Source organism: Antechinus flavipes, chromosome 3 (assembly GCF_016432865.1).
Source record: "Antechinus flavipes isolate AdamAnt ecotype Samford, QLD, Australia chromosome 3, AdamAnt_v2, whole genome shotgun sequence".
NCBI lineage: Eukaryota > Metazoa > Chordata > Mammalia > Dasyuromorphia > Dasyuridae > Antechinus > Antechinus flavipes.
In genome coordinates this window covers 73,637,261-73,652,228 of record NC_067400.1, presented here as the reverse complement: position 1 = coordinate 73,652,228, position 14,968 = coordinate 73,637,261, and the positions used below count along the sequence as shown (strand labels likewise).

General features: G+C 32.2%; 1 protein-coding gene across 1 annotated transcript in view; it reads left to right on the top strand.

Annotated features, from left to right (window-relative positions):
• The window catches only part of CPS1 (carbamoyl-phosphate synthase 1), a 146,772-nt gene that overhangs the window by 116,938 nt on the left and 14,866 nt on the right, over positions 1-14,968 (top strand). Inside the window, exons 29-34 of the mRNA XM_051983624.1 lie at positions 1,413-1,490; positions 3,933-4,040; positions 5,469-5,558; positions 6,110-6,280; positions 8,794-8,868; positions 14,165-14,263. Of these exons, the coding sequence (XP_051839584.1) occupies positions 1,413-1,490; positions 3,933-4,040; positions 5,469-5,558; positions 6,110-6,280; positions 8,794-8,868; positions 14,165-14,263 (621 nt within the window). The remainder of the gene's footprint in view (positions 1-1,412; positions 1,491-3,932; positions 4,041-5,468; positions 5,559-6,109; positions 6,281-8,793; positions 8,869-14,164; positions 14,264-14,968) is intronic.

Below are 14,968 nucleotides of genomic sequence, written 5' to 3'. Positions count from 1 at the left end.
TAAGTGTTTGAGTAAAAGGAAGGAAAGAAAATAAAATAAACACTCTGGGTTTTCAATTCAGATCTGATTGAAAGTCTAGGAACTGATAGGAAAATTTATTACTAGAATCAACTTTAGCAAATGCAAAGTTTGGAGAAAGAGAAGACCCATTCTTCTTATCACCTTAAATTCCTTTCACTCCAACTTCTTGTAATGTGTTCCATGTTTTAAGAAAAGAGAGTGATATAGATAAGCCTTCTGTTTTTAAACATTCAGCTACTCATATTTGGTTATATTTCATTTCTCTGAGAACATTAGATTTCATTGACTATCTGTACTGAACTCCCAAACATGTAGTCTTTTATCGACACTTAAACTTCATGAGTTCTCTGTGGGTCAAACATAAGTCACATTGCTATAATTGAAAATCCATGTGCCACAGCTTTCCTTGCTAAAGGCTTATATTCAAAGAACTTAAGGATTTATGACAATAAACTCAGTTTACCTTGCAATGAGAACAGATCTCTTATTAGTCATTAAGGGATATTTCAAATGTTCATTCTAATAATTAGCCATTAAGGGATATTTCAAATGTTTGTTGTAATAATTAGTAAATTTTCCTATTTCAGAATAATGCCCTTACCATCAAAAGTAAAAGTATTTTTTTCCTGGACTGATTTCACAAGTACAAGACAGAATAGGGTTAAATAGTTTATTTGAAAAAAAAGACCTGAAGTTGAAGGAATTGGAAATATTTATCCAGATAAAGTGAAGAATTAGAAGAAACATGTTAGTTACTTTCTAGTATTTGAAATACTATCATATGAAAAGAGATTTAGCTTCTTTTTGACCTCTGATGGCAATACTAAGACCAAATGGGTATAAATTAAAAAGACAGAAGATTTAGCCTACTTTTATAGAAAAATATTTTAAGCATTAGAGATGTCCAAAAATAGAATGGACAACCTTAAGAAGTAAGTTTCTTCTTACTAACAGTCTTCAAGTAAAGACTGAATAACCACTTATTATTGTTATTAATTTTTTTTAAAAACAAGATTCTTATTCAGACTGTCTTAGATGATTGCTGAACTCCCTTCCCTCTTAGGATTCTCTGTTTGGGAGAAATAACCTGCATCAAGAACAAGAGGCTAAGCAATGAGATTTTGATGGTTGTGGAAGTTTAGAAGTTTTCCATATAAAAAGTATATATTTTTCAGATTTCTGAATTTATTTTTAGTTCACCAATCACTAGAAATTGGAGAAAAACTAATTATCTACCTTTAAATGTTTATGTTCTTGCAGAAGATATTATGAAGTGCTTAGAATTAAGTATTACCTGAAAATCCCCAAAGTGACATTCGCATAAGCTACATCATTCACTTGGTATGTAGTTTCAACTACAAGATTTTGTTTTCTGTTTTATTTTTTGATAGGAACATCCAGTGGTATTGACAAAATTTGTTGAAGGAGCCCGAGAAGTGGAAATGGATGCAGTTGGCAAAGAAGGAAGAGTAAGAATCCAAGCCCTCCCTCCTATGTTTCTGCCCTCTCTCCTCCTACTTTTTAATCTCAAAATTTTGAAACGTTACAAACATTAGAATTCATGGATAAATTTAGAAAAACAGATTTTTAAAAAACTCAGTGAAAAAGTAGTATAGTACAATTAAAATACCTTTTAGTTGACATTCCAGCTGATATCACAGATGTTATATTTCCTATTTTTCTTACCTGTTAGAAATTCCTTTGAAAAATTTCAGAATTAATTATCATCCTGTTGTTAGAGTTCTTTTAAAATAGACTCTCCTTCATTTCCTTTTTCTGTAGTTTTCCTTTCATATTTCAATGGATGTTGTAAATATACCTAGCAGCTCTGATGTTTACAAATGAAGCCTCTGCTTTTTCTCCAACTTTCTCTGATCCTTTGATTGGGTTAGCAAAGGCAAAATTGAGTATGGTAGAATTGATAAAGATAATGACATAAAAATTACCACACCATATTAGATCTTTGTATGCTCAAGTTTGTTGCTAGTTATCTCCAACTTTTGGAGGAAAATGAGAATTCAATTGAATGCATTTATTCATTTTATAGTTTAAAAAAGAGCATGTTGTTGCATCTGAGAAAATAAAAATATATTTGGAGAGTAGTCCATTTTTCACCATATAGAAATCCCTTTTATAGTAGCTTCAACAGGCTCCCTCTGCACTTTCAGTAATGAAGTTTGCTGTTTCATAAGACATCCTGTTCAAATTTTGAAGGTCTATAATTATTTGAAAATTCTTGCATTAAACTGAAATCTTTTCCCCTATTATTTCTACTCATTAGTTCTAGTTTTGTTCTTTAAACTTACATAGAACAAATTCAATCTTACTTTCATAGGATACTCTTTCAAATATTGGAGTAGTTTTGTGAAGAGCCCCTTATCCTCAATTACTTTTTTTCTAGGCTTAAACATGGCTGGTTACTTATTCTTTTCCATGTATGTCATAATTTCTAGGTTCTTGACTATCTTTACCAATCTCTTATTTATTTGCTCTAGTTTATCCTCACGAAATTTTAAAATTTGTCACAAAGAACTCATATTAAATGCTATATATGGTTTTACTAATTCTTACAAACTAGGACTCTGACCTCTTTTGTTCCAGTATTACACCATAAGACCACTATTGCTCTCCAAGATTATATTCGCTTTATTGGAAGACCTATGATTTTGTTGACTTATGTTTAGGCTGCCATCAACTAAGCCTTCACAATCCTTTTTTTCTTGTGAAGTCTGTAACACTTTAAAATTATATAATACTTAAAGATTTGCAAATTGATTTTCTTACAAAAAACTGTGAACTGCAGAATTGTATTATTCCATTTCTGTGGATGAAGAAATCAAGATTAAGAAAGATAAGGGAACAATTTGCCTGAGGTTGAAAGTTGAAAGTGAATAATGATGTCAGGATTCAAGCCCTGGTCCTTCTGACTTCAAATGTAGCACCCTTTCCGTGCTTCTGTTAAGCCAAATCTCTTCCCCATCTTGAACTTCCCCATTTACTTTTTGGAACTTAAACGTATAATTTGATTCAATTTTGTTTTTGTTTGTTCTTGTTCATTGTTCTAGTTTTGGCAGATATCCCCTATAGGGATATCTCCCTATTATTTGTACCCAGTGATCATTATATGTCTCCCTATTATTTGTTCCCAGTGATCATTCCCTCTGGATCTATACAGACTAATAGCCTACTGAAACTGGATTCAAGTTCAACCTTTAATTCATACTGTGTGTGTAAACTTAACTTTATTCTCTAAGGATTCTAGACAGATTTTTAGGACTATAAATTGTAGAGAAGGAGATGACTTGTATTGAAAGAGAAAGCAGAATGAGGTTTTCATCAGAAAATTCCTCCTTTATTACTATATTTTTGCTTCTGTGCTTGAGTAGTTTTCTGTATTTGGAAAATATCATTCTAATCCTCTATCTGGTTAGTCAAGTTTCCACAATATTCTTGTTTCTCTTTCCTCTCATTATCATCCAAATGCTTCTTTATATCTTTCCTCACATTTGTGATGATAATGTATATGTTTTCTTAACAGAAAGTATAACTCTTTTATGTCAATTGCTACATTTCTTCCTTTTGTGTATGGAATTTAGCATTTTGTGTTCTCATCATGAGTCTCATCTCCATAAATTTTACCAATATATATTGACAGTATAACATCTGTAATTGTGTCAAGGGTTGCTTTCAGGCCTTCCTGAGTCTTAGGACAATTTTATCTGTGACAGCACACTCTAGTAAGAAAGCATACTTCTCAATTTTCCAATCATGACTGTGTAGGCCCACTATTTTGCTAGTCAGTGGGGAATCTCCAAAAAGTTAGTTAGATCCATTGCTTCGGGGCAGGTGTTCTCCCTGTTACAAATGGTGCTTAACCAATCGTCTCCCATCTTCCTCTCTTTTTGTTCTAGGTTATTTCTCATGCCATCTCTGAACATGTGGAAGATGCAGGGGTACATTCAGGAGATGCCACGTTGATGCTACCGACACAAACCATCAGTCAAGGAGCCATTGAGAAGGTTATAATTATATGATGATGCAAGGATTTAAATCAAATGCAAAGATATCAATATATTTTACATAATGTGTAGTGATGTAATCACATTGATATTGTGCTTTGATCAATATAGATATTCCCTCTATGATAATTATAGAGCCTCAACCTTACTTATTCTTTGAAAATTCTTATCCATGTCTTTCAGAAATACCCTTTGATATTCTCATAATTTAATGGAGGATTCCCTCTTTAAAAAACAAAAACAAACAAAAACCTTGAGGATAATTCTGTAGAATGTTTTGGAGCAAATTTGTTTCTTGGGATCATTAAGAAAATTTAAAGAAAAAACTATTTCTTTTCCTCCTCATTTCAAACAAATTCAGTTTTATTAAATGTCTTAAAATCCTTCCTAAGTATGAGTATTTTGATTCAATAGATAACTTATATCTTATGTAAGATAACTTAAAATCATATGTGACTATTTTAAACTATAATTTATATTTATATGGAATTTCTCAAAGCTGATTTCCTTTAACATTAGCCTTCAATTGTTAAATTATATCTAGTTTGCTTAGTATAATATTTCAGACTGTCCTGCTTTCTTTATCTTCTATTCTAAAGTATTTCGTTGTGATGAAAGTCACATGATTCCTGGAAAAATCAGATTGAGTAAATAGCTCAAGATAACAATGGTACTACACAAAAATGTCCCTCTTTCAAATATGTCCCAGCTTCAGAATAATGATCCCAAGAACTAATTTTCCAAGTCTCCCAGAACTCAGTCCCTGGAAGTGATCCACATCTTCTCATTAAATTGGTGCACTGCCCTCAAAAAGGGAATATGTGAAGAGTCCATGTCTCCTTTCATTAATCTTCTCTCCTGTCCTGGCTACCTCAGATTTCTAGCCAGATTCATACAACATATATGTGACACTGAGAGCTTCCCACAGAGAAATGCAACTTCCTTCCCACCCTAATCCACCCATCATAGCCTATCTTTTGCACAGGACAAGGCAATTATCTGGCTCAACAATGCAACATAAAAGAAAAGTGTCCTGCCTTTTTTTTTTTTTTTTAAGTACCATGTACTCCCAGGACCTAAACTTCTCAGAAGGTGAAATGTCAGCTTTTGAGGAGTTTGGGCTATATCTTCTGTTACTGTAATATCTCTAAACTAAAAAGTCCTCAGCTATCAAAGTTAAATCTAGAGAAAAGAGCTGTTTGTGTGACTGAGGAAAGGTAATAATAGATAAATTAATATATTACTTCCACTGGCCATGGTGTCTGATATTTGTCAGTAATGAGAAGGATCATAGATAAGATTATCAAGAACTTATGAATTGAGGAAATTAAAGAGTTAAGGAAATATGCTTTAATCAAGTGGCTTTATTAATGCTGTATATTGTATACAATGATATCATTATCACATTTTCTTATCCCTTCACCTTAGGTAAAAGACGCCACCAGAAAAATTGCAAAGGCCTTTGCCATCTCTGGGCCATTCAATGTGCAATTTCTTGTGAGAGGAAATGATGTCCTGGTAAGAATTGTTATGGCTGTTTTTGAAACTTATAACTACTTATAACTGCAGCGTTAAACAGATCAGCTCAGGTACCACAGACATTCTATTTCTCTGTGGACATGAACTATAGAGTCACTGAGACTATTGATAATTTATATTTATAAATGGGATAATGCTAACTATGTAACCTGCCTTGTTTGATGCATTTGCTCTTTGTGCCATTGATATATCATTCATGAGTTTGTTAAACACACTGACTTACATTGTATGGTAAGTGTGATCAGTCCATGCAATGTGCTACTTTGAGAGTATAGCAGGTTTATAAAATTGCTGTCTGCCAGCAAACCCATTGGTGTGCTACTAGATTATAAGGAAAAAAGGGACTAGTTTTGAATGCCATTTAAAGAAATGGGAACTAGGTTAGCCTTCATAAATTTAGACTATACTAAAAGTTTACATGCTCTGATCCATCATGATTCCTAGGCATTTCAGATTATGTGATATGATATGTATTACGGTCCTTATCTTTCCTTTTTCATCACCTCATTCCATTTCATGTTTAACTCCAGGTGATAGAATGTAACTTGCGTGCTTCCCGATCATTCCCCTTTGTATCGAAGACTCTTGGAGTGGACTTCATTGATGTGGCCACAAAAGTGATGATTGGAGAAAACATCGATGAGACAAATCTTCCTACACTAAATCAGCCTATAATTCCAGCTGACTATGTTGCTATTAAGGTAAATAAAAAAAATATAACACATATATTTGTGTATACATATATAAATATATATGTGTGTGTATATGTGTATACATATATAACACATATTTATATATATTTTAATCCTACCTTCTGCAAAAAGTCTATTGTATTTCTCCTTAATCTTAGTGACTTCCAACTGTAAATACTCCCAATTAATCCTGTCTATATCCTGTTTATACAAGGATATTTGTACATTGGAGAAGCCTATTGTAGAAGCAGACAAAAAAAAAAAAACTACAAATACCCATAATAAACATTGATGTAAAATTTTTAAATAAAATATTAACAAGTAGGCTATATAATGGTAATGATGCACTTAATTCTAAAGAATCAACTTAGAAATTAATTATAATCATTAAAAACTTCAGTAAAATTTCAGAATATAGGATAAATCCATATAAATTATTAGTATATCAATATGAGTAAGACTAACAAAACTGAGCCATAAGAGCTAGAAAGAGAAATTTCATTCAGAATAACTATAGAAGTTAAACAATTTTTGAAGGGTGACAGTTGAAATCTTTTGGTAATAAGTATAGAAAAATTATCACTGTTTTAGTATTCATATTTCAAGGGAAGATGCATATTCTTTTTATAAATTATGTCACAGAGACCTTCAATTGTTCAATTGACAGAGCTCTGTCAATGAGTTGCAATTTGTGAAATTTCTTTGGGGAGAGAGTGAAATATATTTTGTTATATGAGAATGTGATATATGAATTTTATAAAATGTATGTTCTCCCTCCTGTGCATACTATACATACATATGTACATATATATGGATGTATGTGTGCATATATAATATATATGTGTGTATTTATATATATACATATATATATATATGGATTATGGCTAAGATAGGATGATTGTGATTCATGACAAATAAATAAAGGGAATGTAATTTAAGCTGCTTTATTAATGGCACACAATGGCATCATCATGACATCATCTTATCTCTTAACTCAAGATGAAGAATACCATCAGAAAAATTTTATATATGCATTCATGTGAATATTCATATCTATATACATGTACTTCTATAATGCATATAATTTACAACCAAATATATGTGCATACACTATACATACAAACATGTATGTGTATTTATATACAAAAAATACAAGAACATATGCAACATACATATATGCTTTAAAAAAAATTATTGTATTAAACACTTTTGGGGACATTTCTGTCTGTACATCTATAGGGTACAGAGAGCCTTGGAAAGAGGACAATTAGGGTTTACCTCCTGCTTCTAACAGTTACTGTCTCTATGAACATGGGGAAAGCTATTTAATATTTCATTATTCCAGGCAACTCTCCAAGATTATAAGTTATGGACGTGCTATATTGGTCCAGGGAGCATCATCATTAGGAGTTTTCCTGTACTAGTTCAATTAGTGATATGGACAAAAACATACATATATATGTGTATATGTTAGTCAACATCTATATCTTAATTTATTTCACCATTAGCAAAAAGGGCCAATATTTCTCGAAAAAGTATTCTTTTTCTTTTCCCTTTTTAAATAGTTATCATTTAGCATTTTAGGGGGACACATTAATGTAGCTTATAAACTTTAAAATACTCTAGAAATGCAATTTTTGTTATAAAAATTATATACTCAAATTATCTCCTAATTACTCATTAGTGGTTACTATAGCAGCAACCTAGTGAGGTGGGTAGATGTTTACTAGTAAAATTTCCATTCTGAAGTTGAGATAACTGAGCTTAAGAAATATTAAATTAGTTCCCTGGGGTATAACCAGTGACCCATGATTGGGATTGGAATTTATAAGCTAAATTGTTCCTGGATTTTGATGTTTTCTCATGAATTAGATGCTTAATTTAGGATAAAAATAGGCATTATGTATTGCATAAATGAAAAATAAATATTGGATTTCAAAGTAAATTTCACTAATAAAGTAAAAAAAAGAATCTCTTATCTCTTCATATCACATGAAACTTCTTGGCAGAAATATTTGTAAACAGAATGTTTTCTAAAGCTTTTAAAGAGGTGTCAGCAACTGTTTAATGTTTTAGAAGTCAGCTCACAGACAGCCATTTCTGGCAAGGTTACCAGTTCCAAGTCTGAAACATCAGAACATGGAGATGAATGTTTAAAAGCCCTACTAAGAAAAAAAAATGTGTTTGAACTCTTTGTCTTAGGAGTTTGATGCCAACAGACTTTGTGTTAAATCATTGTTTGGGAGAAATTTCTGTGTAGGCTAGATTAGAAACCTTGGCATGGACTGGTCACAAGGGCCCTATTACTGAAAGAATTTGTGATCATTTAACCCATATTTTTGGCCAAGAACGCAGAAAATTCTTGGAACTGAATTTTATAGTAATCTTTCAAGTTAGTAGCCTTCACCAATGAGATATTGATGTGTCTACTATGTCCTAAATGAATTCTGTGAGAAATGACTTGTTGCACTTATTTCTTTTATCTTTTTTTCTTATCTTTCTATTTCCTTATTTTTCATTAGGCCCCAATGTTCTCTTGGCCCCGATTGAGAGATGCAGACCCCATTCTACGATGTGAAATGGCTTCTACTGGAGAGGTACTTAGTTAGTAATCTTTAGACTTACTATCATCATTATTATTATCACCATTTTTACCATTGTCACCATTACAATCATCAACATCATTATTGCTAACTTGATTTATAAGACTTGGACTTATGATATAGTAATGTGCTTAATAAAAAAGAGAATACAAATGCTGTTTGTAGTTAGAATAACTCTTAAACTCCTTAATGTTAATATCCATATGTGGATATTTTAGCCAAGTTATTTTTCTTAACTCTTATTTTTCCATATGTGAATGATGTTTCTAATTTACTTCTAGATATCTCAATGAAATTTTATTTTTCCAAGTATTTATTATAAGTTATACAGGAAAGCTCACGTACCTTTATTATAAAGTTCTAAAATAGGGGTAGGGAACGTCTGGCTTGAACACCAAATAAGGCCTGGAAAATCATTTGCTAAGGCAATTATAAGTGATGATGAGCTGAAAGCTAGATACAACAGTCTCTCACTGCTTTGAGTTCTATTAGTTGATAATTTTTGTATGGCCAGAGAATAATAATGTTATAAGTATCTAAATTGCTCTTGGCAGGGAAAAAAAATCCACACCTCTGTTCTAAAAACCTTTTGTACTAAATTAATCTTAATAATATTAGGAATTTAACAATAGATATATCCAACTCCATAAATTGAATGCATTATGCTAATATATGCAAAAGCCTAAAAATCATTGAAAAGAATCTATACACATTTACAATCCATAAATCCCAGGAAGATTTATCTGGAAAAAACAATATAATGGAACTGACCACTGGATGTCCCCCTTCACTTGTTTTGGGACTCTTTCTAAGGGTTTTTCTTTCTTTCTTTCTTTCTTTTTTGGGGGGGGGTGGAGGAGAGTTTTTTATGAGTGCAAAATACATTTTTTTTGGAAAAAGCTGTCTTATTCTGGAAAGTTCTCTACATGTCAGTGTCAGTGCATTTTATGAATCACCTAATATTTGACAGATATACCAGTTCAAATTTCAAATTCTCATCACTGCATATCAAAGTGGCAATATCAAACTGTGGAGTCTGGATATTTACCCTTTATGTGAATGAAGCATTTGTTGAAGGGGAAAAAATAATTGTATCTAATATATGATATTTTTATTGGTTGCATAGTTACAAATAAGCAGGAAATCAATGAAATAGAGACAGTAGAGGAAATATAAATGGTTAATCTAGACATGTCAGGTAGAATTGAGAATCATTGCTTTAGCCCCTTTGCTATATTTTATAATCATTTCCCCAAAAGCAATCTAATTTTTGCTGAGGACTAATAAACCGAACTTTAAATTAATGACATCATTCCATGTTTCCATTATGTACAAGAAGGAGATTTTCAGGTTAAGCTTGGGTATTTGGGGTAATACAGTAGTAGATCTGTGTTCAATCAGTCCAGTTTTCAATGCGTTGAAAGATCTGTTTTCTATTAGTGCTGCTTTCTGTGAAGTGGCCTGTTTTCAGAGTTAATGGTCAAAGAAAATACCCTCATGTCTTTTCTGCCTCCAGACATACGTTTCTGGAGCTGATGAGAATATGAAAGGGTTAGAAATGGAGCCAATTTTTGCAGATGGAAGTGGACAATATTTTATTCACAAAAGAAATCATTCTTATGAGTTAGAAAGATCTATATTCACAAGTATCATAAAGAAAGATGTTGGAAGGTGTGTCTCATAGCTAAAATAAGAGTAGGTCTTGCTTAGTAAAAGTTCAATTATTCTTTAAAGAGACATTTTCGGTGCACAAATGTCTTGTTTGGCATTGAATCAACCTCTGCCCTTGGTAAAGAAGCTGTATTCTACTTTCCTTAATGGTAAGGTGCATGTCAGTACTAATCCTTCTGGGAAATCTGACCATTGATCTAGGCTTCCTAGTTCTGCTTTATTGATGAAGTTCCTTTATTTTCAAGTTTGGAATCTTTTCTCTCCTTAAGCCTCCAACTTCAGTTTTCAATGCTACAGATGACCTCATTCATTGAAACCATATGTTGTGGGCTCCCTCATCTATTCTTTGTACTTCAAAACCTACTACATCTGCAACCAGGTTTCCATCCTTTCTTTTTGTTTCTGAAAATGAGATCATTTTGCCAATGTTAATCTCTCCATTTTTTTTGCCCTTGAACCATATCTTTTCTCATATCTGCTAGGACTGTTTTACTGACCATTCTTTCCCACTCCCTCTTTCTCTTCTTCCTTTTCTTAAAATTTCTCTCTCCTCTTTTTCTTAACTATTTCTCTCATTCCTCTTACTCTCCTTGCTTCTTTGTGGTCTATATCTCTGTGTCTCAATACTCCTATGAATATTCTCTGGCCTTTCTTAAGGTCTATAAAAACCTTCCCTCAATTTTCTACTTCCTTAGTCTATACATCTCCTTTCCCCATCACTACTAGACTTTTAAAAAGAATAATCTACACTTATCATATCCACATCTTCCCATCTGCTCACTTTTTTATTACCTCTGATTTAATTCTTTCTCTGCTACTTCTCCAAAATTGCCCTCTCCAAAGTCACTAACTACCTCTTTATTTAAGCCATATTTAAATGACTCCCCCACCCAGTCCTCCCATTCTAATTATCCTTTCAAGTGTTGAATACTCACTTCTTGATGCTCTTTCCTCCTTTATGTCTGATTGCTTTGATAGTTCAATTTCTTCTTACTAGTATGTGTCCTATCTTTTCCTTTCACTCTATGCTTGTTGATAATCCCATTCACTCTTAATTGAAGAATTACTATATCGATATATATTATTTCCAAATCTAGTTTTGGTTTCTTCCCTGAACTCTTAACTGCATTTTCAAGTATCTGTTGGACATTTCCATTTAGATGTCATATTAATCCATCAAATTTATCCAATTCAAAACTAAACTTGTCATTTCCCCTTGCAAACTTTTTCCTCGTCCTCAATTCTCTATCTCTATTAATGTTACCATCATTCTCCCAGTCTATCAAGCTCAAAACCTTGCAATTATCTTTGACTTCCCTGAAATCCCATATCTAATCTACAGTGGCAGTATCTTTTTATCCACACTCTCTCCTTTATGTGCAATGTCATTCTCCTTCTTTCATTCTTCATTACCTCTCACCTGAACTATTGATATACATTCCTTTCAGTAGCTCTTCTTGCCTTCAGCATCTCTTCTCTCTAATCCATCCTTCACACTACTGCCAAAATAATTTTCTTAATGTATAGGTCTGACGACATCAATTTCTTGTTCAAAAATCTTGAGTGGTTTTCTCATTGCATAAAGAATTAAATGCATACTTCTTACTCTGGGTTGTGAGACCCTGTCCAATCTAGTTTCAATCTGCTTTTCCGTCTTCATTCCATTTCCTTTCATATACTAAATGTTAAAGTGAAAATGGGCTTCTGGAAAAGCCTGGTCTTGCCCTGTCCTTTCTTGCCTCTGTGTGTTCTTGCAGGCTATTATTCTGGAACTAGTTTCCTCCATATTCCTTCCTCTTAAGATTTTCTTCCTTCAAGCTCCAGCTTCAGTGTTACCTTTTCTATGAGTCTTATACTTCCTCTTTATACTTAAGAATATTTTTTTTCTAGTTTTATCCTTTGACTTGATCACATCCTACCTGTATTATATTTAAATATGTACACATGTTATAGAGGTACACACACATATACACATATATATGTTGCTTTCCATATATATCTATATCTCTATCTATCTATCTATCTATCTATACTAAGTCGCAAATAAAATGTTTAAAAATAGTAAACGATTTGGAAATATTTGTTTGATTGTTGATTTTTGTTGAAGTCATTGGACTGGCAGCCATGTTTTAGTTCAGAATATGTCCCATTGGTATTGAGAAACCAGTTACTCAAAATACAAATTTAAATCCCAGGATTCTTTAATAATTTTGAAGAACCACAGACAATGATAAGAGGCACAGCAGACAAATTGTTCTTTAAAATGTCACATTTTCTTTTAACTACCATGTAGTATACTTTTGAGTTAGCATTTTATGAAATGTTACATCAGAGCTTAACGTATCCATTTCTAATGTACAATATTATGCCAATTTGGGGTTAGTCTTAGGAAATTCAATATTATTTAATATTGACAATAAAATATCTATTTTGATTCATTCCCCTAAAAAAATTCAAACACTTTTTCCACTTCAATGAATTTATCTTCAGTTGAATTTATCTGAAAATTTTCTATAAGGAATATTTAATGTTGTTTGCCTAGTTGTACAGAAATTATATTGCTACTTCATCTGTGCATTATTTCAGAGGGACCATAATAATACTGTTATTTGTATATTATCATATTAACATTAGAACCCAGATCACCTATTCACTTGTAGAGTAAGTCAGAGGCCTGTTGAAGATCTTAGATTAAAAAGTCCAAGGTCTTCATTTCATCTAGGACCATTTCCAGTCTTCCTGATCTATATCTGGCCACTGGACTGAGATGGCTCTGGTAGGGAAAGTGTGAGGCAGGTGACTATGCACAGACCTCCCTCACTTAAATCCAATTCACTTGCATGGCATAGCATTACCTCCTTGATGTGATGGCTCTCTTTGAGAACAAAAAACAAATAACAACAAATCAGAGACTATGATCTGTGATTAAATAAATCACTTGTTACAGTATATTTTTATTTCTAGTATACTGTTGAGCAGAGAAATAAGTGATTATTTCTTTATTTTTGCTTAATGAAAACTATATGATACCTTTGTCTTGGCTATGTCTGGATTAGAGTCTCATGATCATGGGCAACCTAAGTTAAATAACTAAAAGAAACATGGTTAACTCAAATGTTATTTTTTCTCTTTGATTATTTCTTTTGAGAAGTATGAGATAGGAAGTTCTCCATATATGGTTTTATGCTATAGTACTTCATATCATATATATATATATATATATATATATATATAGTTATAGATGTATATATGTACATCTATATATCTATGGATGTATATATATATATACACACACACACACACACACACACACACACATTAGAATCAAGGTTTATGTCCTTTTTTGTTAACTATGTGACATGTTTTGTTGACTGTGTGACCCTGGGCAAATCTTGTGCCTCATACAACTTTCTAATATTATAAATTGTAGAAAAGTTGCTGATATGCTTTGATAAAAGTTTTCTTATCAGTAATTATTGATACTGATGAAATCCCATTTAGTTACACTGGAGAATTGATTGGGATTCCCTGAGCATCCCTGATGATCTCTCCTCTGCTATTCCTGCACATTGTCTTAAATTGTTAAATTATATTAATCATCTTATCTTATCTCTAACAGGTTGCTTGCTTTGGTGAAAATATTCATATGGCCTTCCTGAAGGCAATGCTTTCCACAGGATTTAAGATACCACAAAAAGGCATTCTGATTGGCATCCAGGTGAGTATGGGTCTGAATGCATTTGTGTAAGAGAGGTGTGGGAAGGGGTAAAATGGAATTCTATGGATGGGAGAAGGAAAAATGAAGCTTCTATTGTTTAGAATTTTACTTAATAAGTGAGAACTTACAAAAGGAAATATTTGCTCTTAGTGAATTATCTGCCTACTTTTGTCTAATTTTATGTGAAAATATGAAGATTTTGCTCTCTTCAATAGAATCAGAGAATACATGGAAAGAAAATGTCTATCAATGGGACATTTATTCCCAAAGTAGTGCCATGCCAGGACAAGAGCTATTAGTGGCTAAACATCTGTTTATATATTCTATATTTTGATTTGCTAGGAAATTTAACTAGTCAGGAATATTAATTCACATCCTCTGAGCCTAGGACATTAGATATCTGTAAAAATAATATAAATGAAGAGCTTTATAAAATGAAAAAGCCTTCTCTGGGTTTGTAATTTTAATTTGAATGTATTTCTTTGGGTAAGGCAATCAATACATATAATATGGGTTCTTAATTTGTGATCCACTGGCCCCAAGAGAGTTATCAGTAGATTTCAGGAGGTCCATGAACTTGGAAGAGAAAAAATTAACATCTTTATTTCAATATAATTGATTTCCTTTATAAACTTATGTATTTTATTTTATTGTTCTAAAATATTGTTCTAAAAAGATGTTAATAGACTTCACCTGACTGTCAAA